This window comes from Lipotes vexillifer, unplaced genomic scaffold (assembly GCF_000442215.2).
Source record: "Lipotes vexillifer unplaced genomic scaffold, Lipotes_vexillifer_v1.1 scaffold597, whole genome shotgun sequence".
In the NCBI taxonomy this organism is placed as follows: domain Eukaryota; kingdom Metazoa; phylum Chordata; class Mammalia; order Artiodactyla; family Lipotidae; genus Lipotes; species Lipotes vexillifer.
In genome coordinates this window covers 254,033-279,430 of record NW_006797597.1, presented here as the reverse complement: position 1 = coordinate 279,430, position 25,398 = coordinate 254,033, and the positions used below count along the sequence as shown (strand labels likewise).

General features: G+C 38.3%; 1 protein-coding gene across 1 annotated transcript in view; it reads left to right on the top strand.

Moving 5' to 3' along the window:
* Positions 1-25,398, top strand: part of DOCK4 (dedicator of cytokinesis 4) — a 282,165-nt gene that overhangs the window by 179,610 nt on the left and 77,157 nt on the right. The window contains 4 exon segments of the mRNA XM_007469745.1: positions 2,809-2,860; positions 2,863-2,906; positions 9,597-9,695; positions 21,197-21,291. Coding sequence (XP_007469807.1) covers positions 2,809-2,860; positions 2,863-2,906; positions 9,597-9,695; positions 21,197-21,291 — 290 coding nt within the window.

Sequence of the window (25,398 nt, the reverse complement as noted above, 5' to 3'; positions counted from 1 at the left end):
ACAGTGTATGATGAATGATCCAATTTCTCAACACCATAGTCAGCTCTTGGTGTTTTCACTTTGAAGAGTGGAGAGGGGATGGGGGCGTTCTGATAGGTAGGTAGTGATATCTTATCATGATTTTGATTTGCATTTCCCTAATGGCTGATGATGCTGAACATCTTTCACATACTTATTTGCCATCTATATATCCCCTTCAGTGGGATGTCTTTTTATGTCATTTTCCCATTTTCTAATGGGATTGCTTTCTACTCTTGAGTTTTGAGAGTTCTTTATATATTCTAGATACTTGTCCTTCATTGAATATGTGGTTTACAAATATTTTCTCCCACTCTGTAGCTTGTTTTTTTCATCCTTTTAACAGGTCTTTTGTAAAGCAAAAATTTTTCATTTCAGTGAAGCCCAGTTTATCAGTTTTGCCTTTTACAGATCATGCTTTTGAGGTCAAGTTGAAGAACTCTTTTTGTCTAGCCCTGTATCGTGAAGACTCTCTCCTAGTTCTTTTTTCCTAAAAAGTGTTATAGTTTTCTCTATTACATTTAAGTCCATGAACCATTTTAAGTTGATTTTTGTATTAGTTATGTCAGATAATTTTAACATCTCTATCACCTCGGTGTTGACATCTCTTGTCTTTTTTCATTCAGTTTTATATCTTGATTTTGGGTATGATGAGTGAATTTCAATTGAAATCTGGACATTTTTGTATTATAAGACTCTGGATCTCATTTAAACCTGTTTCAGGTGGCTTTATGTCACGTGACTTGGCAGGGTAAGGGGTTGGGTGCCAATTCATTATGGCCAGATGGAGGTAGAAGTCCAGGTTCCTCGCATTGTCTTCACTGACACAGACCAGTTGTCATGAAAGTCCCTGCTCCCTATCTTGCTCTCCGCCCTGGAGAGAGATGTTGGGTGCCTCATCACAGCCTTGTGAGGATGGAAGTCCTGGCTCCCCATTTGGCTTTTGCAGGTGTGAGAAAGGCCAAAGTGTTCTGCAGAATTCAGCTGCAGTAGAGCAATGACTGCTAAAAGTTTTTTCTTCTTAAGCTGCCCATTTCCTGATCCTTTGGCCCAAGAGAATAGGCTTTTGGGGGGGATTTTCGTTGCAGTAGTTGGTGTTTCAAGGCAGCCAGCTTCTTCGGCTCCAGGGGTGGGATATATGAGGCCAAAAGAAAACCCAGAGAACTCAGCACTATGTCCTTCCTTGGGTCCAGGGTCTCTAGCCAGTCTTTTCTTTCCACCTTCCAGAGTTGTCTTCTGTTTGTTTTATATATAATGGAGGGATTTTAGTTGTACTTGGCAGGAGGAATTGGGAAAAACATATATACTCCATCTTCCCAAAAGCAGAAGAAAGGCTCCTTCATTTTGGTTTTGATGGTAACATTTCAACTGCTTCCTGGCAATACAGCTCAAACACAATTCTAAAATTATAATGGCAGAGCAAACAAAATCATAGGAAATGCTCAAATGTGGTCAAAGACTGCCCAAGGTCAAAAGCTAGAACACTTTTTCAAACTGCTTTGTATCCGTAGGCAGGGCTGAAACTGCCAAATTTCTCTGGGACATGCATGGCCTGTAGGGCTTCACAGTGTAATAAATCAGTGCAAATTAAGAGACTTGAGAAGGCAATGCATGAAGCTCGTGGATGGATTTGGGCAGGCAGTTTGATCGTCCGGTGTGCTACAATTTTAGGAAAATCACATAAAGTGAAACCTTCCCCCACGTAGCTATGTTGTGCCCCTTGCTGTGTGAAAAACCAAGCTCACTCTAGGTATGTGGGATGAAGTTTGCGAGAAAACATGCGCTTACATTGTTTGGCACCTTAGTTTTGTGCTTTAAGGCTCTTTTTTTTTTTGAGTCCTCAGGCAGACCTGGTTTGAATCCTACTCTTCCCTTTGATTAACTACGCATGCTCTTGGGCAAGTTACCTAGTATCTTTAGCTTCTGTTTCTTTGCCTTTAAAATAGAGAAAATAATTGTACTTATCTCAAAGTTAGTGTGAGGGTTTCATCAAATCTGTAAAAGTGTTTAAACAATATCAGTACATTTTAGCCATTAGTGATTGTGGTAGCAACAGTGTTCCGTAATATTATTATTATTATTACAGGAGTAATACCTGTGTTGTTGTTGTTACTGTTACCGAATTAACCAAAATCAATTACATACTCACAAGTATAGAAAAGAAAGGTGGCTTTAATCAGAATGCCGGCAATCTGGGGAGATGGTGGACTCAGCATCCCTCAAAAACCACCTCTGAAGATTCTGCTCAGCCATGAAAGGTTTTAAAGGGAAACAGGGTAGTAATCTCAGTTCATCATTGAGATGCGAGTCAGAGTCATTGCCATCCCCAATGTGTGCAGGCTTGTCAACTCCCTTGTGATCTTCCTCTGGATGTTATCTTGTTCATGCAGTTTGGTCACACATTCTGTTCGGGAGATTACTGAAGGGAAAGCTAGGGAAGAGATCTGGTCATCTGTTAATTACTTATTCTTCATTTCTACTTCTTTGATGTACGGAAAGAACTGACAAGTTAGGCAAGGTATTGTGTGATTAAAAGATTTGAAATGTGTGCTTGGGCTGGAGATGAGTGGAGCATGGAGGTCCCTGGTTTAAAAGTTAGTTACAGTATAGCTTTGCTAAAGTGACTAGAAAAGGGGCTTCCTGCTTTTATAGCAAACAGGGCAGTTTCCTGTAAAGAGTGCTTACATTATAACGAATTCTATGGTGAGAAATATGTTCTGGTCATTGACAAGGGCATTTCTCTGGGCACTGAAGACCTGTCTAATTTCTTCATCATTTTCTCTTACTTAGAGAACAGGCTTTCTGAATAGGGAGTCTTTACATGGCAGTCCTACACTGAGCACCCTTCAGTCTTTACAGAAAAAGTGCCCACAATAAGCAGACATAATGTAGGTAAAAGTTGGTCCCACAGCGTGTCGTGGTGAAGTGTTTCAGCTCTCTGTGAGTACCACAGCTGTCACCCTGCCTCCCAGTAACACCAACAGGACGACCGGTTTCCGCTATTTTCATAATTCCAGATAATAGTAGCCTTATTTTTACTATCTAAAAGGATTATACTTTTTGTTCTTCCACCAACTGCTCTTTTAGGTTTAAAATACTCTCTCTAGCTGGAAAAAAAAAAAAGCAGCACCATTGTAATCGGTTCCTTTCAAACATCTAATTGTTTGTGGAAGCAGATTTTATAAAGAGGCATATATGGCTGTTTGTTCACACCCTCAGACTAATTGGACTCCAGAGTTCCTTACAAGTGATAAATGCTTCTTTTCTTTGCACATAATTCTGTTCAGCACCATTTATAGTGCAGGTGACTCAGTTCAGCAGGAGCCACGTCTAAGACATACTCTGCATTTATTGAAAGCTTTTGCGCACCATGGGCTGAGGTTGGGGGAAGGAGAAGAAGGCAGGAGAATTCTGTGAGATGTTTCTGGGGAAAATTGTGGGTATGTATAATAGAAGGTTTCTTGAAGACTGTTGTAGCCGTCTAATAATCTTATTCACAGTTATTGGTGGAAATGCCCAGTATGCTCAATCTAATTGTAAAATGGATGCAAGCCACTATAGCATAGAGTTCTTTCTGACGGTGATTTGTACTTAAAAAAGTTCCAACACTAAAATGAAGTGAATCTTGGCCAACAGTGGTTTTTTATTTATTCTTTTTAATAAATTGTGAGTCTAGGGTTTTCATGTAGACACTTAAAAATCTCTTAGAAACAAAGTTACATTACGGGTAAAAAGTATTGGACATCTAGGCCTCTTAACAGGGTTAAATGTGCTTGAAGTTCCTAAATTGATGAAGTGAATAAATAAAATGACATTGTACAGTAAATATTGCGATTGACGACATGTCTTAATTGTGCCAAGATTAGATATCAGGATGACAGTTTGTTTGCATTGGGCCTAAACCAGATGTGACAGATATAAATAGGTAATGATATGGATTCAAAGAGGTATTCTCCTAGGTATGGTGACTGTAAAGATTTAATGAAAGTCTATTCACTTTTGAATAATTTTTATTATTGCTAAAATTATTAAAAATAATGTCATGTAAGATATTTCACTATTCACAGAATGTATGTTGAAATAAATATTCTAAGAATATTGATCTAGTAGCTGCATTGGAGACAGTGTAGACAGGATGTAGAAAAACTAAGAGATGAAACATTGAATGCATTTCTACCAACTAGATTTACATTTTCATGTCAAGACATAAGAGAAGCTAAAAGGTACAGACATTGGTTATCAACAGACAGATTCTTATATACCTATTTGTATTTGAAATATAAACCCCCAAGCTCAGTTATATTTCCTCAATAAAATAAATCAGTCTGAGCAGCAGGAAGAAGAGCCAGAGATACCTAGGTTAACACCCCAGCTTCACCATTTTCTGACTGTGGAACGTGGGATAAATATGTTATTAACTTGAACAGATCTCACTGTAACGTTAAGTTAGTAGTGTCCACCCAACAAGGCTCTAGTGAGGGATAAACGTGATGATATCATCAAAATACAGCAACTTACACATAGTTCCATAAATGATAATATTGTCATAATGTCTTATTTTTTAAAGTTTAGAGATATAACTGACATGCAAAAAATTGCATGTGTTTAAAGTCTACAGTTTGATAAAATTTTGACATAGTATATATACCTGTGAACCTTCATCACCATCCAGATAATGAACATGTCTATTACTCTCGCAAGTTTCTTTGTGCTTGTTTGTATTCCCTCCCTCTTGCCCCTCTTCATTACCTCATCCCCAGGCAACCACTGACCTACTTTCTGTTACCATAGATAAGTTTGCATTTTCTAGATTTTTATATGAATGGAATCATACAGTACGTGGTTATTGTTGTTGGTTTTTTGGGGGAATGGGGGAGGAGGAGGGCATTTTGACTTCTTCAGTATAATTATTTGAGTTTCATCAATGTTACTCTGTTTATCAGTAGTTCATTTCTTTTTAATGCTGAATAGTATTTTATTATATGGATATGCTATAATTTGTTTATTCATTCACCTGTTCGTGGGCGTTTGGATTGTTTCTGATTTGGGCTTTCTGTTCTATTTATCTATTTTTCTGTTTGGACATCAGTAACACAGTATCCTGATTACCATAGCGTTATAGTTTAGTCTCGAAGTCAGGTAGTCTAAGACCTTTAACTTTGTTCTTTTTCATAGTTGTTTTCACTATTCCAGGTCCTTTGCACTTCCATATGAATTTTAAAATCAGCTTGTCACTTTCTGCCCCCCAAAATACCTGCTATGATATGGAGTGGGATTGCATTGAATTTATATATCAATTTGGAGTGAGTTAACATCTTAACAATATTGAATCGCCCAGTCTATGAACATAGTATATCTCTCTATTTATTTAGGTCATCTTTAATTGCTCTCATCAGGGTTTTGTAGCTTTCAGCAGATCTTACATATATTCTGTCATATATATCACTAAGTAGTTCATATTTTAATGGTATTATAAATTATATTATTTTAAATTTCAATTTCTAATTGTTTATTTTCATTATGTAGAAAATTGATTTTTTTTACACTGAACTTGTATTCTTAAACATTGATTAACTCACTTAAGTAGTTCTAGAAGCTCATTGTAGATTCTGAGCATTTCCTTTGTACACGAATATGTTGTCTGTGAATAAAGACAGCTTTTTTAAAATTCCTTTCCAATCTGTATTTCTTTATTTCTTGTTCTTGCTTTATTGCACTTCCTAGAACGTTCACTATAATGTTGAGTAGAAGTGGTGAACTGTTTAAGTTTGGGGATATCTGAAAAGTCTTTATTTTATCTTTGTTTTTGAAAGAATTTTACTGGGTAACAAATTCTTGGTTGATAGTTGTTTTCTTTCAGTACTCTAAAGGTGTTGCTCCACTGTTTTCTAGCTTGTATTGTTTCCAGTGAGAAATCTCTCATCTTTATCTTTAGTTTGTATTGTTTCCAGTGAGAAATCTCTCATCCTTATCTTTCTTCCTCTGGATATAATGTGTCTTTTTTTTCCTCTGACTGGTGTTAAGATTTTCTCTTTATCACTGGCTATCAGCAATTTTACTATGTTGTACTTTGGTGTAATTTGTTTCATGCTTTGTATGCTTAGGGTTTGTTGAAAGTCTTTGATACATAGGTTTATGCTTTTCAAAGAATCTGAAATTTTTTCCTCTTATTTCTTCAACTGCTTTTTCTGACCCCTTCTCTTTGAGGTCTGCAATTACGTATATATTTTGCTACTTGAAGTTGTCCTAGAGTTCACTGTGCTTTTTTCTTCTCTTTTAGTTTTTTTTTTTTCTCTGTTTCATTTTGGAGGATATCTATTATGCTGTCTTTTTCTATACTGTCTGTTGACTGAACAAAAATGCACAACCTAAAAGTTGAGAATTATGTTTTATTCAGCGGACTCACTGAGGAGCAGAGCCCCAGATGGCAGCCTCTCAGATAGTTCTGAGGGACTGTCCCAAAGAGGTAAGGGAGGAACCAGGATATATAGGAGTTTTTACTGAAAAAACAAAAAAATGTAGTCGAACATCAAAAGATTATTGCTAATCACAAAAAACAGACATCTCAAGTAAATGATTTCAGTGCTTTTCTATGTATGAGAAGATTCAAGAGTCTGGGCTTATTGAAATTATTCCTTTGATGTGCATCTTAACTATCTAGGACCAGTATCCTGTTTTCTCCATCCTGACTTCCCCTCAGGGTGCACCGTCAGGGGTGGCTGTAGTAGATGATGACTCAACAGCCTTTGTTTACTGAAACGGCAGGTGACGTTCTTTGTCCACAGTCTAATCTGCCATTAGTCCCATTCAGTGGATTTTCATCTCATACATGACAATCTTCATCTCTAGAAGTTTAATTTGGTTCCTTTTGAAATCTTACATGCCTCTAATTAACATGTTCAGTCTTTCCTCAAAATTCCTGAATATATAGAATACAGTAATAATAACTATTTTAATGTCCTTGACTGCTAATTCTGTTATCTGTGTCATTTCTGGTCTGTTTCTATTGATTGATTATTTTCTCTTCTCATTTGTTTCATCATTTTTTTTCCTATTTCTGTGTAAGCCTAGTAATTTTTTATTGAACGCCAGACATTGTAAATTTTACCTTGTTGGGAGGTGAATTTTTTTTTAATTCCAAAAAATATCTTTGACCTTTGCTGTGGAATGAGGATGGGCGTTTCTTAGGGTCTGTTAGATTGTTTCAGGTCTTGCTTTTGAACTTTTTTAGGTAGGATCAGAGCAACATTTATTCTTAGGAGTAATTTTTCCCCACTACTGAGGAAAAGAGTACTTTTAGTACTCTAACTGATGCCCTGATGCCCTATTAATAGTGAGGATTTTTCAGTCTGGCTGGTGAGAATAAACACTATTCTCAGTCATATATGAGCACCAGTCATGTATGAGCTCCCAGTCCTTTCAGGTAGTTTCTTCCTAGCCTTGGGTTGTTTCTTCATACACATACACTAAAATATTCATGATTGTGCCCTTAAATTTTCTATATCTTGTGTTAAGTATCAAGGGTTCCTTTGTGCATTAACAAAGTAATATGTTGAGCTTAGAGGGCATTTCTGCTAGCCCATACTGGTTAGTTCTTAAATATTTGCCCTAAAAATTATGTAGGGATAATTACTTGTCATATCTGTGTATTGCAGATGATTATCCACATGCAAGGAGCCAGCTTGCATCTCTGGTTACCCTGACATGGCCATTAAGTAGCATCCTCAGGCCTCCCATGGCCTTGGTGGGGATACGTTTGACTGTCCTGACTTAGCTGCCTCTCTTGGTAAATCCGATTACTCAGGGCTTTTAGTCTCAGATTTTACATGTGAGCCTATAATCTTTTTCCGTGTAAACTCAAAGAAACCAATTCCCAATTAAACTGAATTTCTCTAAATCCACAGTCAGTTACCACTGATTACTTCTCCTGTTGTGCTTGTATTGTTTTAAATGTAACTAAAAGTAAATAAATTCTTTGCTGAGCAAAAAAGTTTGCATTGAAAACATATATTTTAAGTTAGAAATGCATCAGGAAATGCAAGTGATAGCAATTTTATAAGTCTTCAAATCTATGGATGCTATATATATTTTTTCTTTTTCATTATTAATTTTTAAGATTTGGACTTTGTAGGAGTCAATCACATAGCACCCAAGCACAAAAGGATCACAGTTAACTTAAACTGTTCTTAGACTTGTGATTTGCCAAGGGGTAGGGGAGATGGGGGAGGGGTGGGTTGGGAGTTTGGGGTTAGCAGATGCAAACTAGTATATACAGGATGGATAAACAAGGTCCTACCGTGTAACACAGGGAACTATATTCAATATCCTATGATAAACCATAATGGAAAAGAATATGAAAAAGTGTGTATATATATGTTGTGTATTACAGAATCATTTTACTGTACAACAGAAATTAACACAACATTGTAAATCAACTAGACTTTAATAAAATAAATTTTAAAAAAATAAACTGTTCTTAAAAGGAGATTGAAACCAACATTATGCAATGTATGGCTTTTTCGACACCCAACAAGTCAGCAGATGAACACTCTGATGAACTGGAGAAGGTCATGTGAATTCAAAAATGGAGCATGAAGGTACGGGAAGAGCTTTGGAGTAGAAAACCCCAGGAATAACTACAGATATGCCAGTTTCTAGCTGTGTGACTTTGGGAAAGTCTTTTAGCCCACCAAACCTACATTTCACTTTCTTTAAATTAGCATTCCCTGTGCTGTACAGCAGAAATTAACACAATGTTGTAAATCAACTATACTTCAAAAAAAAAAAAAAATTAGTATTATACCCCCTACCTTATAACACTGATATGAGGCTCAAACAGTATAATGAACGAAGAAATAGTAAATGCTTAATAAATGGTCAGGAGCCTCAGTACCTTATCTTCTTTAGGTGTGTGGAGTTACTTCCCTACTGAAAAGCTTCCACCCAAGTTAAAAAAAAATCTGCTCTAAATTTTATTTTTTCATTATGTATTTATTTATTTATTTATTTTTGACTGCGTTGGGTCTTCGTTGCTGCGTGCGGGCTTTCTCTAGTTGTGGTGAGCGGGGGCTACTCTTTGTTGTGGTGCGCGGGCTTCTCATTGCGGTGGCTTCTCTTGTTGCAGAGCATGGGCTCTAGGCGCACGAGCTCAGTAGTTTCGGCACGCGGGCTTCAGTAGTTGTGGCATGCAGGCTCAGCAGTTGTGGCTTGCAGGCTCTAGAGTGCAGGCTCAGTAGTTGTGGCACACGGGCTTAGTTGCTCCACGGCATGTGGGCTCTTCCTGGACCAGGGATTGAACCCATGTCCCCTGCATTGGCAGGCGGATTCTTAACCACTGTGCCACCAGGGAAGTCCCCACTCTAACTTTTAAAATGCATGTGTACCAAGTAAATGGTAATTTATACAGGGAGAAATTTGTAATATTATGGTTAATTTAGATTAAGACAACATCATAGGGTAAATTTGGATCATAGTGGGTTTTCTTTTCAAGTGTTCTATTTGAGATCAGTTGAAGGTAAGTTACTGATGCTTTTTTATGTACTTACTAAAAAACATGCTTCCTTTTTTTTTTCTATTAGGGGGAGTTTGTTGCTTGTCTCCTGTCCCTGTTACGGCAAATGACAGATAGACATTATCAACAGCTTCTTGATAGTTTCAATACGAAAGAAGAACTAAGGGTAAGTGGCATTTTTTAAAGTGTCTAATATATCTTTTTAGTTTCTCTTGTTCTTATTCATCATCGTTCAGATGGGTTTTTGACAATTGCTTTACCTGATTCCATTAAATTCTGTTTTTTATCAGATTTATCCACAGATTTGCTCTTCTGTCTTGATTCTTTAAAATTTCTATACTCAAGCCAGGCAATTAATTCTTATTTTGGACAAGCATATAGGATTTGAAATGCCTGCCATCAAAGTCCAGTAACCTAGAAACAGAATAACAGAACTAATGAGACAAAAGCAAATAGACTGAGTCTAGTTAAGTGGACTTAGAAATATTGCCTTAATAGCAGATAAGGGAGTATGTATTACTATGTTAGCTGATTTCAGGACTTAGAAATATTGCCTTAATAGCAGGTAAGGGAGTATGTGTTACCATATTAGCTGATTTCATCCCTCTAAAAACAGTGAGAAGTTCTGGCTACAACATTCTGACTAGGGAGGCAGAGCTGTATTTGCCATTCTCTGTGGGCTTTGGTCTAATCAATTTGCTGTGCTACTCTGACAGTGACATTAAATGGAAGATATTGATGCTGGGTTTGTAAAAATCCAATCTTTGTTAAGATTTAGGTGACTTTAACTTTAGTGAACATCATGCTTCCTTCATGATGTTCACTAAAATCTTAGAAGCTGATTGTCCTCAGTCACAGGAATGACCTATCTTCTGTCCATATTTACTTTTATTTCTCTTCCATCGCTTCAGTTTCTAGACAGCTTCATACATAAACCATCAAAATGGAAGGGTCACTTAACTGCTGGTGAAACCATACTCTTTCTCGGATGGGACTTGAACCCAGCCAAAACTCAGATTGGGACTCGAACCCACGGTCTGGGACTTGAACCCAAGTCACCCACAGATTGGGACTTAAATGCACCGTCTCTGACCTAGGAGGGGACTTGAACCCACTGTCTTTTTTTTTTTTTTTAACAACTTTATTGGAGTATAATTGCTTTACAATGGTGTGTTAGTTTCTGCTTTATAACAAAGTGAATCACTTATACATATACATATGTTCCCATATCTCTTCCCTCTTGCGTCTCCCTCCTTCCCACCCCCCCTATCCCTCCCCTCCAGGCGGTCACAAAGCACCGAGCTGATCTCCCTGTGCTATGTGGCTGCTTCCCACTAGCTATCTGTTTTACATTTGAACCCACTGTCTTTTAATTGAAACTACTCACCTGGTATCAGGACTTACTGAAGCTCAGGTTCTTTTGTCTCAGAAGAGAAAGAAGTCAGCATGAGGCAAAGAGTGAGTTTATTAGCATAGGATGCTTGTGAGAGATAGAAGCAGGCCAGCAAGGGAGCATGGCCCCAAGAACAAAGAGGGCTGCACTTTGATAATCAAAGAAAAAGTGGGGAGGGGAGAAGACGACCTTCTTCCTCATTTTTGGGTAGATGTCAAGGCTTACATCATTTGTTCCTCCTTTGACCCTCTATGGTCTAACCGGACTGTCATGGCGCTATTTAAATCATATGTGTACTGGCAAAAGGGTATTAACATATACTTAAATATGGTAGTTCATCTCAGATTTTGGTATAATGTCCCCCTTCACCTGGTTTCTTTCCCCTTTCACCTATATTCCTGTCTTGGCTACATGCAGAATGCTACTCTTCAAGGACCATTAATTCCCTGACTTCGTGTAACATGATTCCGATCCCATACCTACTGTCTTGTGTTTTAACTATCAGGACTTGTGGCTTGAGTGTGCCTGGCCCTTGAATGCACCTGCTCTTCCTAAAAGGTAGTATAGATTGTTGCTAGGTTACTGGATTATTTTGTTGAGTGGTCATTAGCTTACAACAGTCTCCCAGACTTGCTTAAAATTCCCTTCCCTAGTGGGATTGCTAAACAAACTATTTAATTATCCTACTCTATCCCTATCACTTGGGGATGGAGAATTATAAGACAGTGGTTATAGTCACAGTGTAACATTTGAATGATTACAAGCCTTCATAGTGCCTTAGAGGAAGATTTCTAGATTTTTTTCAATATAGATAACGCATAGGGATCACTTATCTTTGACTTTTAACTGTTGTATCATCTCAGAAGAATCTTTCAGTTACCTTGGATCTGTTGACAAGCTGAGTCATATGAAACAAAGAATAGGTTTGGGCAGATGTAATCTATCTGACAGTTGATTAGCATATGCCCAAGCCTGAAAATATCATGTTTTTCATGCTTATATTTAATCTTGAGTTTAGAATTAAAAATGGATAAAGATCTTAGAACTTACCCACTTACATACAGAAACCCATATGGTTAAAAAGGAAAATAATTGTGCAGTTATTAATTTTCATCACAAGTTGAATATTTAACACAGCCGAGGAACCATTAGGTTTTACTCAAGAAGTCTATGACTTCATATTTCAAAATTTCACATAGGAAAAATTACATATTTTCACAGGTCCTGGGAATGAGAAAAAAATAGTAGAAAAGCATAAGTTGAAAAACATGATTTGTTTAATCTAGGTATTGAGTTTTATGCTTTAATAGTCATATTAACAATAATAAAGCAAATGAAAGTAATGAATAAAGTGTTTTATGTGGCTTTCCCTCATTTCAGTCAGCCACACACCTTTTCAAGGGACACATGTTTCCCACTTCAAAGTAGCCGGGCCTAAAAAAAATAAGAAAAAAACCTGGGCCTTCAGGCCAAGGAAATTTTTTTAACAATATTAATTACTCTATCTGTCCTTCAGATTGAGCAATTCAGACGTGCCAAGTGCTACCAGCATCATTATGTAACCAGAAACAAAAAGGCCAGTTCCTATAGGGGGAAGATTCAAACTGGTAATGGGCAGTAACATAGGCAAATGAGAGTGGTGGAGACACAGAGTAAGCACACAGTGCTTTGGAGCATCTAGGAATTGCTGCCAGCCCCAACTCAAGGCTAGAGGAAAACTCCCCAAGGGAGGTCTCAGCTGAGAGCTGGATGGGAGTGTGCTGTCCATCTTTGGCTGAGACATTCAGATCTCTCAACTAAAACATCACCTGAATATCCTAACTGACATACCACAGCTGCCATTCCATCTTTATAACGGTTATTAGAATCTGGAATATTTTTGTTTATTTGTTTATGTGTATCCCCAACTCCTAGCTACTAGGTCATAAACTTCTTGATGTCTGAAACGACGGCTGGTTCACTGCTGTATCCTCAGATCCCAGAACTTGCCTAGCATGCTGTAGGCAATCAGGCAACATTTGTAGATTAATAGACCGACTGTACAGTGTGAGGAAGAGAGATGTAAGACATAAGGCTCTGTGAATGTGCATAGACTTTATTTTGAGGACATTGGAAAACTATGGAGGGTTTTAAGAAGGGACAGACATGATCACATTTGTGTTAAGAAAGACCTGTCTGGTTTGCACTATTGAATTATCAAATGTTTGGTGAACTTGAGCATTTTCAATGCATTGGTGAGGGTAGAGGCCAAGATATCATGGACTGAGGAATTGAAAAAAAAAAAAAAAGAAAAAGATATAGTGGATGTAGACAGTGTTTCAAGAAGAGGAGTATAAGGTGTCTACTGAAGGAGAACTTGGGATGTCAGAGGAATATTTATCTTGGAGGAGACTGAAACATATTTAAATAAAAATGATCAGAGCTGGTGGAGAGGGAGACACTGAAGACAAAAGAGGTCCTAACTCACAGGGGGAGGTCTCTAAGAAAGCAGCAGGAGGGACCTAATTAGCCTTGACTGGGAGGAAGGACCGAAGGACACCTTCCCCAGTGTAAGAATAGAAGGGGGATAACTGGAGTGAAGGCAGACTGGAGGGCATTTATTTTACTAAAGGTTAATTAGTCAACTGGTTTTAATCTGTATTTTAAAAGTTCAGATACCACCTTTTAACAAGTAAAGTTTTCCTGTTCTCAATTTTCTTCAAAGTCAAGTATTCGTATTTATGCTACTGAAATCTGTTACAAGATTTTCTAAAGATGATAGCACTGATCTCTAGTCCCTTGTCTGAAGTCCTTCTACCAAATGTATTTCAGGAATCAGAATTTTTGAGATTTCAGAAAAATAATATGGCACATATACTGTATAGTATCATATAGCACCTCCAGTAGAATTGGGGGTAGCAACTACAGCTGACCCTTAAACTATGTGTAGTTGAAAATCCACATATAGCCTAGCGTCAGCCCTCTGTACACGTGGTTCCTCTCTATCCATGTTTCCTCCACATCCATGGCTCTGCATCCACGGATTCAACCAACTGCAGATCGTGTAGTACTGTAGTATTTACTATTGAAAAAAATCTTTGTATAAGTGAACCTGCACAGTCCAAACCCATGTTGTTCAAGGGTCAACTGTATAATCAAACATCTCAGTGTTTCTGCAGCTAAATAAAATATTCGCTCTAGGTGGGATAAATAAAGACTATGAGTAGTTTGGGTAAGGTTTTGCTGCCAAATGTATTATAAAACCAAAAATCTTAGAGGACTGTGGGATTTGCGTATTGTGGTAAAGGAACTGACGACCTCAAACAGCAGACATTTATATAGAACTTAGTACACGTAAGGCATTGTTCTAAGAGTCTGATTAATATTAACTCATTTAATCCTGAAAAGAACCCCATGAGGTAGGCACTATTATTATTTTATTATGTCAGTTGCTTGACTCAGTAAACATTTGTTGAGCACCTTGGCTAGATGTTGGGAATATCAAGACTAATAAAACGATCTCTGTTAATGCCTTAATGTTATCGGGGCATCTAAATCATAAGTTGTAAATGAGTGTGATATGTATAAGCAACAAGAGTGATAATGGCTAACAGTTACGTAGTACCTCCCCAGCCCCACTCCCTCAGCCATGAGGCATATGCAGCACTAAACTCTTTTCTTGCAGTATCTCATTTCACTACCCCCTGTGATGAAGATTGATACTATCATCATTCCCAAGTAATTGCGAGGGCTAGGAATTCTATTAACGTCTCAGTTCTTTGCTCAGGCAGCTAAACTCAGCTTTTGCCTACACTTCAATAAACTTTCCTAAACGAAAATCTTTGCTATCAAATTGTATAACATTTCCTTCGTCAGCTCTTTAAAAGTAATGAGGTAGAGTTCTAGTCATAAAGTGAGGACGTCTAAAAAGGCTAAATTGGCAGAGGGAGAGTTTGGGATTGGGGGGGGGGATTTTTTTGTATCTACATTTAGGTTAGAAATTGAGTAAATAAGGGAATGATCAGTAAGGAAAGGTACAACTTAATAGAGTGATATTAATGAAAAATGATAACTGTTATTGGGATTAGACACTAAAAATCCCACATAACCCTATTGGTTTAAAGTAAAGCGTATGTCCTCTTTTCCTCCACACACATGATTCTGTTCCCCAGAGATAGTTGCTGTTAACACATAGGGGTGTATCCTCATAGACTATTTTCTATGCTGCATCCGCATTTTTTAATGGAATCATACTGTTCATACTGGTTGCACGTCTTTTCACACAGTAATATACCATGGGCATTATATAGCCCAGTACATTATTCATTCTTCTGAATCTCATTATATGATGATCCATAATTATTTCCCTTTTAGTGGGCATTCAGGATGTTTCTGATTTTTGCCATTAGAAAGGATCCTGTGGTGTACATCTTGATACATATATCTCTATGGATTTGTGCCCTTATTGCTGTAGAATGAATTTCTGGAAGTAGAACTGTTGGATCATGGGATATATACATTTTAATCTTAATTGATACTGATAAATTATATATTGAGATTTTCAAATTAATCTTTTTTTGGTGGTTCTTTCTTCCTAGCATCACTGCTTTTTTTCTCTTCTTATCAATTCAAAGAGAGATTTGGCCTAGCATTTCCCCATGGGTCTCTAAATCAAAATGAAGATTGAAAGTCTGTAACTCTCAAGTATCTGCTAAGCCTAGTGCAGTTTTAAACTTCATTCTTGCTTGGAGAACCTGGGTGTCTCCAGGGTTACTGTTGGAGTGGCTTCCAGCATCGTGAACAGTAGGCCATTTCTTCTGCTTGGTCCTCAAGTACTTGTGAGTCACAGCGTCACCTGAAGTGTGTAGGAGCGCGGACCTGAGCGCTGGTCCTCTGCATTGTTTCCTTCCATCTCTAGAACATGCCATTATTTTAGAAATGAACAAAAGCAAAAACTAAGTAGTGATTAGGGTTTTTTTTCCCTTCGTCTGTAGTCAGTAATGTTTTATTATACACCTACCTTCTACTGGGGCCATATCCCTGGCATTTTATGTATATAGAGAGCAGTAAGACTCCTGTTTTTTGTTGATTGTGACTTTTCATATAGAACTGTGGTGATCTTGCTCTAAGCCTGACAGTGTACATGTTCTGGAAGTTATGTACAGCATTATTATTACCTTTCATTGTCTCCCTTATACTGGCCCACTTGCTTTCAACAATCATATCTGATCAAGTCTCAAGCCAACTTTAAAACTCTGAGGACTTTACATTAACTGCAGGACAAAGTCCAGTCTTTTCGTCAAGTCTTCCTTATCTTCAGTCTACCTTCCATCCTCGTTGTCCTCCATCCCTTTCCAAATACCTTTCATTCCAGTCACTTAAGATTACTACGATTACTTGTATATTCCTAGCAAACCATACAGATAATTTTTAATTCCTCTGGATCTTATTTTTTTTTTTTTTGTCTGCCTGAAATGCCTATTCCACCACACCTCACTTCCATTGCCTAATTTGTACCCCGTTAATCCCTTCCCTGATTTCAGCTCCTGCTGTAAAATCCCGCCCAGGTATCACTTTTTTTAAAGGAAGCCTTCATAGACTACAGTCCCCCTCTGTGACAGCATGTGCAACAATGTTATTATTTGTTGTTGTATTATTTGTATTATTTGTTGTTGTTTCCTTGTATTCTTGATGACTGTGGGCTCTCTGAGAGTAGGGGCTCTGTCTTTGTGTCCTAAGCACAGAGCCTGGAACATTAAATCTTTGTTGAATGAATCAACCCTCATAATAAATGTCTGCTTGCTTCAGAAGCCATCTTTTTCCATACAGTTATTTCAACTTATAGTCTTTATTTTATTACAGAAAAATAGTTCTATAGTTCTTGAGGATTGAGGATGATTTGAGAGTTATTTTTGCATGATGTACTTAAATAGTCAATTTTAAGGATATTAGTTTCAATGTGATAACGATTATTAACAGTCTTTAACTGAATTCAGACCTTGCATCAAGGGTGTTACACATTTGAAATTTGTGGCAAAATTTTAAAATAAGATTGACTATAGTCTAAATCATAAGTAAAGGAAATGTGTATCTAGAAGGCTCTGTCCCATTCATTGCTCTTGACATAAGGAGACAGTGTCCCGGGCTGTCTTCGTACCTCATGATGCTTTTTTCCCAAATCTCTTAACTCAAGTTTCATGATCTCAAAAGGCCTCCTTCTGTGCCTCCCCAGTTCTGTTTCATACACCTGATTTCTATCTGTGCTATTCTGATACTATAGTACATGTAAACACAAAACAATGTGTTATATATTGTAGTCAGAAAATCTTTGTAAAACCAGAATTTGATCCTCTTACATGTCTGCATAAAGCCCCTCAGTGTCTCCACATCACCCTCAGGATAAATTTCCAAACTGCTTACCAGGGAAAAGGTATGAGATCTATTTATCTTGTATTTATTTATTTACCTTTGATTGGTCCCTATTTATCATTATCTTTCTATTTATCTATCCATCTTTTTTTTAATTTTTTTTTTAATTTTTGGCTGTGCCACAAGGCATGTGAGATCTTAGTTCCCCACCCAGGTATCGAACCCCCGCCCCCTGCATTGGAATGCGTGAGTCTTAACCACTGGACGGCCAGGGAAGTCCCTATCCATCTTTTATTTATCCCTACTTACCTACCAGCCCCATTTCTTGCCACTCCCCTTTGCAGCCTGGGCAAGCTCTGTCTTGAGTCTGAGGCTTGGAGGTGCCCTTCCCTCTGTGTGGAATACCTGGCCCTCAGATGTATCCTAGTTTGTACCACGTGCGTAAATAGATTAGCATTCGTCTCTCCCACAGAACTCTGAGCTCCAGGAAGGCAAAGGTCACATTCAACTAACTTAACTCTGGTGTGGCATGTTGCAGGCACTCCAGAAATATTATTGCATGAATAAATGAAAGAGTATAGTTTACCCCACTAGGTGTCCCCAGCATCTTACACAGTGCCCGGCACATATTAAAGGACCCGATATTTATAAATGAATAAGTGTTAATGATAATGTAACATCATAACAACTGCTCCGGCTTTCTTTTCTATTTGAATGTGAGACTTTTTATTGTTTTTGAAGGTTTTCATATGAACGTTCTTACTTGAACCTTTTACACTGCAGAAGAAGTGTTTCTGTAAAGTAACACCTCCCTGTCTTTTTTTATTTTGAACCCTTATTTGAATAATTACCGGGAATACAGTTAAGTAACCATGTTGTGCTATTTGAAGTAAACAAACAGAAAAGAAACTGCTCCCAGGCGGCCAATTTTGAAATGATGGCATATGAAACACTTATTTCTGTGTGCTGTCCAAACAGGAGTATTATTACAGCAGTGTTCTTTTTCTAGATTATAAAAAAAATCTGTTATTTAGTTATCGTTATGTGTGCAAAATAATTTCACATATCTATGCAGAAGTTCTCGTTTAGTGAAATAATCAGAGCTGAAAAGTACTCAGAACAGACAAGGAAATACCATTGTATTGGGGGAGGGAAGGGAGGGGATGCTAAATCTAGCATTCAGGTCTTAGTGCTTTAAAACATTGGAACTGAGTTTGAAATGTAACCTGTCTCATGGCAGCTGACAAGAAATACTTGCTGAACTAAATTACATGTAAGTACCACAGTGGAAGGTGTTTGTGTTACCATCTGCTAAAACATTAGCCTACAGTTGAGAAATAAGAAACATGTTTGCATACTGTATGAATAGATACGTGATCATATTAATTATTTTTAATCTTCTCTAACTACAAGGGACCTTAAAGCCCCTGCATCATAAAGCCTCAGAGCTCAGTTCCAGAAAGGTTAAATAAATTGAAAAGGTCACTGAGCCAGTTAATGACAGAGGCAGGATTACAATCTAGATTTCCTGATTCTCAGTATAATGTTCTTTTATTTTCATTGTAAGGTTTCTACAGATGAATGTCCTTGGTTCTGTAAAGGTAAATGAAGCTTAGAAACCTACTTGAGACACTGAAAAGTTTTCTTCGGGGAAAAAAGGTTGATGTCAATACATAAGCATTGGCACAAGGTCCCATGCTGGCACGCCTTTTATTATATTTTGTGAGATAAATGGGAAAAAGAAAATGAGACAGTACAGAAACAGGTTGTCTGTCTCCGCTCGTATACCTGGAATAACGTCACCTTTGTCCCCTGCACTACAAAAGAATGATCCAAGTTGCTAGCCCAGAAGATAGATATCTTGCTTCCTGCCGCCAATTTTTCAGCCAATTTTTTTCTCAGTGCAATGGACATCACACTCTCCTATTTCCCCCCGCAAAGGGTGCTGCCTCCAATTTCCAATTCCGTTAAAAGATTGGAGGAGAAAAGATGAAACATCAGTATTTTAGAATTTATTTAAACTATTCCTAAGTACTTGTAGACTGTGAAAAAACAAGCAACTCACCACCTTCATGATTTTTTTCTTTAATATCTATCTAAGCAAATGCAACAAGACAGGAAAGTAAAGTGAGCTGTAACACTTTGAAAGGTAAATGCAAACATCATTTTTCTCAGGGATTATATGTGTTCATGTCTGGGAAACTCAAAAGAATCAACCGGAAAACCGTTTGGAATAAGTTTTAGAAATACATTAAAAAGGGCTTCTCACAGTTTTAGTGAGCTAATGACCTCCTATCCCAAGGGAGGGCTAGAATGGGAGGTGTTTCCCAAAATTATCTGACCCGTAGTAGAATACATTTGGGAAACTGGTGATTCTGACAACACAGGGAGGATCCGTCTGGCCATTTAAAGAAAGATGACCTATTGGGCATGTTTCCACATGGCACGTACTACACATCAACGTATGTGTGCTGAAGCCAAAGAAGCTAAAATAAATTCTTGTCAAAATATTTATGGGTTTGATCAAAGCTGTTAGAATATGTAAACACACACACACACAGCTCCCACCTGTTTCTTAGTTTTCTAGATTCTATCTTTCTGTCTTCTAATGGTATGAGTAACAATCGTAATCTTATGTTCAAGCAGCTTCCGTGTTTAACATAATGTATTGTCGGGTTTGATAAATAAAACTCATGTGTTTGGGGTGTTTTTTCTAAGCAAAACCATACTGTTGCCTTCAATCAGATTGTTAAATATATTTTCCTAGCAGTACTTAAGTTACAAAAAAAAATTTAAGTTTTCTAGTAAATAAATGTAAATGATAGCTAGATTGAGCCAATCTCTTTTTGAGTAGGGCGAGCTCCATTTTATTCATTACCTGCGGTATGTTATCTTCTTGATTCCTTGTTAAGTATAATGTGCTCCAGCACTTTGAAACTATCTCTTGTAACGTTTTAAGAAATATTTCCATGCCTGACAATAGCTTCTTGTGAAGAGTGTTTCCAGGTGATCTGTTTAAAGATAACATCTCCGTAAATACCACTCCCCCTGGTATGGCATCTCTGTGAAGAATACCTTGACACTCTCTTAGCTTCTAAGGACTTGTCACTGGGCTCAGCTTAGCGCACATCCATTATTTCTATTTATTCTGCATAGGACCCTCAGATTCTATAAACCTGCATGCATCCCGTTAATACTGCATCTTCAGAATGCCGTCTAAGAAACATGGGATTTTTGCTTAAGATGCTTTTTTTTTTTTTTTTTTTTTTTTGCGATATGTGGGCCTCTCACTGTCATGGCCTTTCCCGTTGCCGGACGCGCAAGCTCAGCGGCCATGGCTCACGGGCCCAGCCGCTCTGCGGCATGCGGGATCCTCCCGGACCGGGACACGAACCCGCATCCCCTGCATCGGCAGGCGGACTCCCAACCACTGCGCCACCAGGGAGGCCCTAAGATGCTTTTTAATGAACATAAAATCATCTTAAGCAAAACATTTCTAAATTTTGACACCCACTTAAAGAAAAGCAGAATCGAACCAGGACCATTTACAGTTCTCTTGAGTTGAAAAGTTCTGAAGTTTAGGACACTGTAATAGAAGAAAGAAAATATATTTCCCTGCTAATCTTCTGTTAATTAGTTTTCCATTTTATTTCTAAAACCTACATTTTTGGAGCTTGTGAAGAAAAACCAAAAGTCATTTCCACTGTGCATGAGAAAGAGAAGGAAAAAGGAACATTTGGGAAGGGTAGCAAACCAGCTGGGTGCTAAGAATGGGAAGGGTAATGATTCCCTCTCCTGGGTAAACTATTGGAGTAGGGCTCCCTTCTCTGTAATTGCTTTGGAAATGGTAACAACAGCACTGTGTGTGTGTGTGTGTTGACAGTTATAATAACTCAGTAAAATTGTCTCTTTCCTCCTTATCCAAGGATTTCCTACTGCAGATATTTACTGTGTTCCGAATATTGATACGCCCAGAGATGTTTCCAAAGGACTGGACTGTCATGCGCTTGGTGGCTAACAAGTAAGACATTTACATGGATAATAATTGCAGCTCATTGCATAGGGGGAGAGGAGACTGCAAAACAGTCTTTTCACTTTGATCTCAAGTTTGAAATCTCCAAATCCTGGAGTTCTTTTTCTTTGCCTCTGAATTAATTTCTCACTCATTTTTTGGTTTTTTGCTTGTTTATTTTTTTTTAATGATTACTATTTGTTTTAAATAGGTAATCTATTAACATAGTTGAAAATCAAACAGTATAACAGAGTATGCCTTGAGAAGTCCCCCTCCCATTGCCTTATTTATCACCTACCCCCAGCCTGAAATAACCACTTTTATTAGTTTCTTACATGTCCTTCCATTGTTCCTTTATGCAGGGCCTAGCAGGTAGCACAATAGATAAACTCTCTTGCACATCTCTCTTTCACTTAAAAATCCTGGCAGTCTTTCCAAATCAACACATAGAAAGCTCCTCATTCATTTATGGTTTCTTTTTCTTTTGTAGCTGTATAATATTCTATTAACTAGATGTACCATAGTTTATTTAACCAGCCCTGTCGCTGGACACTTGAGTTGTTTCTGATCTTTCTTAATTCATTTTAACTCAGCAGAATCCATTAAGCATCTCCCATGTACTGAGCACTGGGAATAAGATATGACCCTTGAGTGGGACACATGAAGAATGAAGATCCTGTTATACACCTGAGAAATGTGACCAGCAGAAGGCTGAAATAGTGCTCTGAAGGAAGTTCAGAACTAGATACAGACATATGGGAAGTTATTGATGTAAAAGTGAATCTCTGAGAGTTGATTAGATTAGCTTGTATTAAGCCTATCGGGGGGTGGGGGAGGTGGAATGATCTGAGGTCAATACTTGGATGAATAGGAGTCAGGAAAGGAGAGTAGGTGATGGTCAGCATGGCAGGAGCTGTTCCTGGAGGGCACAGTGTCATGGATTTATCTGCTGTCACCCTTCTTGCCTCTAGTATCTCAGGATACAAAATGAAAATGAAGTTTTTTTAGGAAAGTGGCCTGATCTCCACCCTTGTAGTTCACCCTATTTCATAAGCATTCTTTCCTTCAAGCCCACATATGCCTGCCTCTCCTTTTTCCTTTTCTCCCATCCCCAACACTCCCATGCTTAGGGTGAAGGTTAGATTCTCCAGGTATCTATTCATAGGCCAAGGACGCTGCATGTCCTCCCCAGATGCCCAGATATGATGGTGGTAACAGCCTCAGGAAAATAGGGTTTGATTTTGATTAGATATGCCTAATATGGCTTCTGCTGCAGTATACATTTATAAACGGGGAGGTGTTAAAATGCTATGTTAAAAACTTCGTGAAGTAACAAACAGTATAATATGGGATATTATATTTTACATAAGTACAGAAACAGCTTTTCCATTTTGAAGACTAATTGAGACTCCTGAAATAGCTCTCTTTAGAGTTTAGCATATTTAGTTTGATATCTGTGAGTAGAATCAAATATCTCTTCATCTGGATGTCCAGATGCTACAGATCTAAGTGGGAGCCGTTGGTCATGTATCTGGCCTTATTACCAAAGAGCAAATATTCCGTGTACCTGGCAAGGGCTATGGAGTGGTCCAAGTAGCCACATGGGAAGGGGTCCAGGCTGCTGACATCATCATCATACAGCATCATCATTTGGCCATTCTGCCTGCCCTGTGTGCAGAGGGATATTTTGAGTTGAATTAGAATTTTCAGTGGGGGACTTCCCTGGTGGTGCAGTGGTTAAGAATCCGCCTGCCAATGCAGGGGACAAGGGTTCGAGCCCTGTTCCGGGAAGATCCCACATGCTGCGGAGCAACTAAGCCCATGCTCCACAACTACTGAGCCTGCGCTCTAGAGCCCGCAAGCCACAACTACTGAGCCTGTGCTCTAGAGCCCGCGAGCCACAACTACTGAGCCTGTGCTCTAGAGCCCGCGAGCCACAACTACTGAAGCCCGCACACCTAGAGCCCATGCTCCACAACAACAGAAGCCACTGCAATGAGAAGCCCGCACACTGCAATGAAGAGTACCCCCACTCGCTGCAACTAGAGAAAGCCCACGCACGCGCAGCAGCAAAGACCCAACATAGCCAATAAGTTAATTAATTAATTAAATTGAAAGGAAACCAGCAGCTGTTATTAAAAAAAAAAGAATTTTCAGTGGCAGAAATTCAAACAGAAAGTAAATTTAGCATTTTGTTCCTTTTGTACAAAGGCGGTGCTTGAGCTTCTGAAAACCATGGCAACCATGTGGCTTTTGATATGAAATGCCATCACGCTCTGCCCCACCTAAAAATCTCTACTCCATTTAGGAAGACTTTATTGTCACATGAGTGGGTAGAAGACTTGGAAGTCTAGATTCTGTTTTTAAGTAAACATATGATGTTCAAGATTTTCATCTATAATGTTAACCAAATAGGAACATGATTTTGTTAGAGATGAGCTCTGTGTAATGCATTTAAACAGAAGATTAGTCCCATAGCAAACCCAAGAAAAAAGGCCATAAGCGTTTGCTGAATGCAATAACATCTTTCCATTGCCACCCAAGTCAGTGCTGATAGGAATCTGGCACTACTTTTCCACTGGCGATGACGGGCTGTGGCAGATCCAACCTAATTCACAGACAGGACCCCAGGGCCTGGTAAAGCACCTGCCAAGTTGGAACAGACCACCTGCTCTTTGCTGTTCAGTTTCCCTCTCCTCTCCTCATTTAACTGCCATAGCCATTTCCCATTCAAATTATGAAAGCCTGTGGGATCTTTCTTGTGCTATAAATGCAGTGTAGTTCAGAGATAAGCCTTTAGCTATTTGTGCCTTACCTGTAAAAAATATTAACCTCAATAATATTGGTAGAAAAATAAATTTCTGAAAGATGTTAAAGACATTTTAAATATGTTAAAGAGCACACACCAGAAAGAAAAAGTTTTTACTTTGTTAAACTGTATAGAAGCAAGTTGCAGAAGCTAGATCTAGGTCCTGAAGTTGACCACCTTTCTTCCATGATACTAACTTTCTTAGACAAATATTTGATAAGGGCCCCTCAAAGAGGCATTTCAACCTGAACTCCCACTTTTACTACCCACTTGTTTGCTTAATACGTGTCAAATTTATAGTAACTGGCCGAGAAGTCACCATTGCCCTACACTTGAACTCAGCTGAATAGCTTATCCTGCAAAATATGTTATTTTATGTGCTGGTCCTTTCTTCCTGTGTTTTCAAGTCAGTTAAATGCCCTTAACTCTCTCCCGTCAACTGTGCTGTCCCAAATCCTGTAGCTTCTCTGCTTTATGTGAAGTCCTGCCAAAAGCTGTGACTACAGACACCTGGCGATTAGTATGGTCTTTTGTTTATTTCTACCTGAATGTCTCACATTGTGTAATGTAGTAAGTGCGTCCAGGCTAAATTTCACAAGGATAAGAAACTTGACTTCTGCCTGCTTGCAAAGCTCTATTGTGCCTGTCCACTGTAATTTCTTGGTAGGATGAGGACAACTGCTCAATCTGAGAAAGAGAACATAAGGGAGATGAAAATTAAGTACCAAAAATACAGGACACTTTGAGACAAGCTTCTCTCCACCCCCTTCCATACACATTGCAAAATACAGTACAAAAATAAAGTTACAGCTTTATACATATTTTCAAGGAGATAAATCTTGTAACAGACTTACTTACAGAGAAGAGTAAAAACTCCCTGGCCCTGCAGCTGAAATTTCAGGCCCTTATTTTGTTTATCTTGTGTGCATCTGGCTTCAAACATATACTTTTTTGTGTGTGTTTTTTTCCCCACCAAACACTGAATTGTTTAGCTGATTACTGCCTTCACCAGTTTTGCGTTCAAATGAGATCTGTGTAGCAAATAAGTGATTTATTGAATCAGAGATTCTTAGGGAAGGTCATCCATTCATTCACTGACTCATTCATTCAGTACATATTTTCCAGTGCCTAACGTGTAAAAATAAATGTCATAGAGATAAAAAGCACAGTTCTATGGGAGGCGTTATGAAAGGAACTTTGTTCTGGACTAGGATAGGAGGGGTTTTTTTGAAGGAGTGAAAGTTGAGCTGAAATCTAAAGCAGGAGTTAACAGGCAGATAGCAAAGGAAGACTGTTCTTGTCAGCAG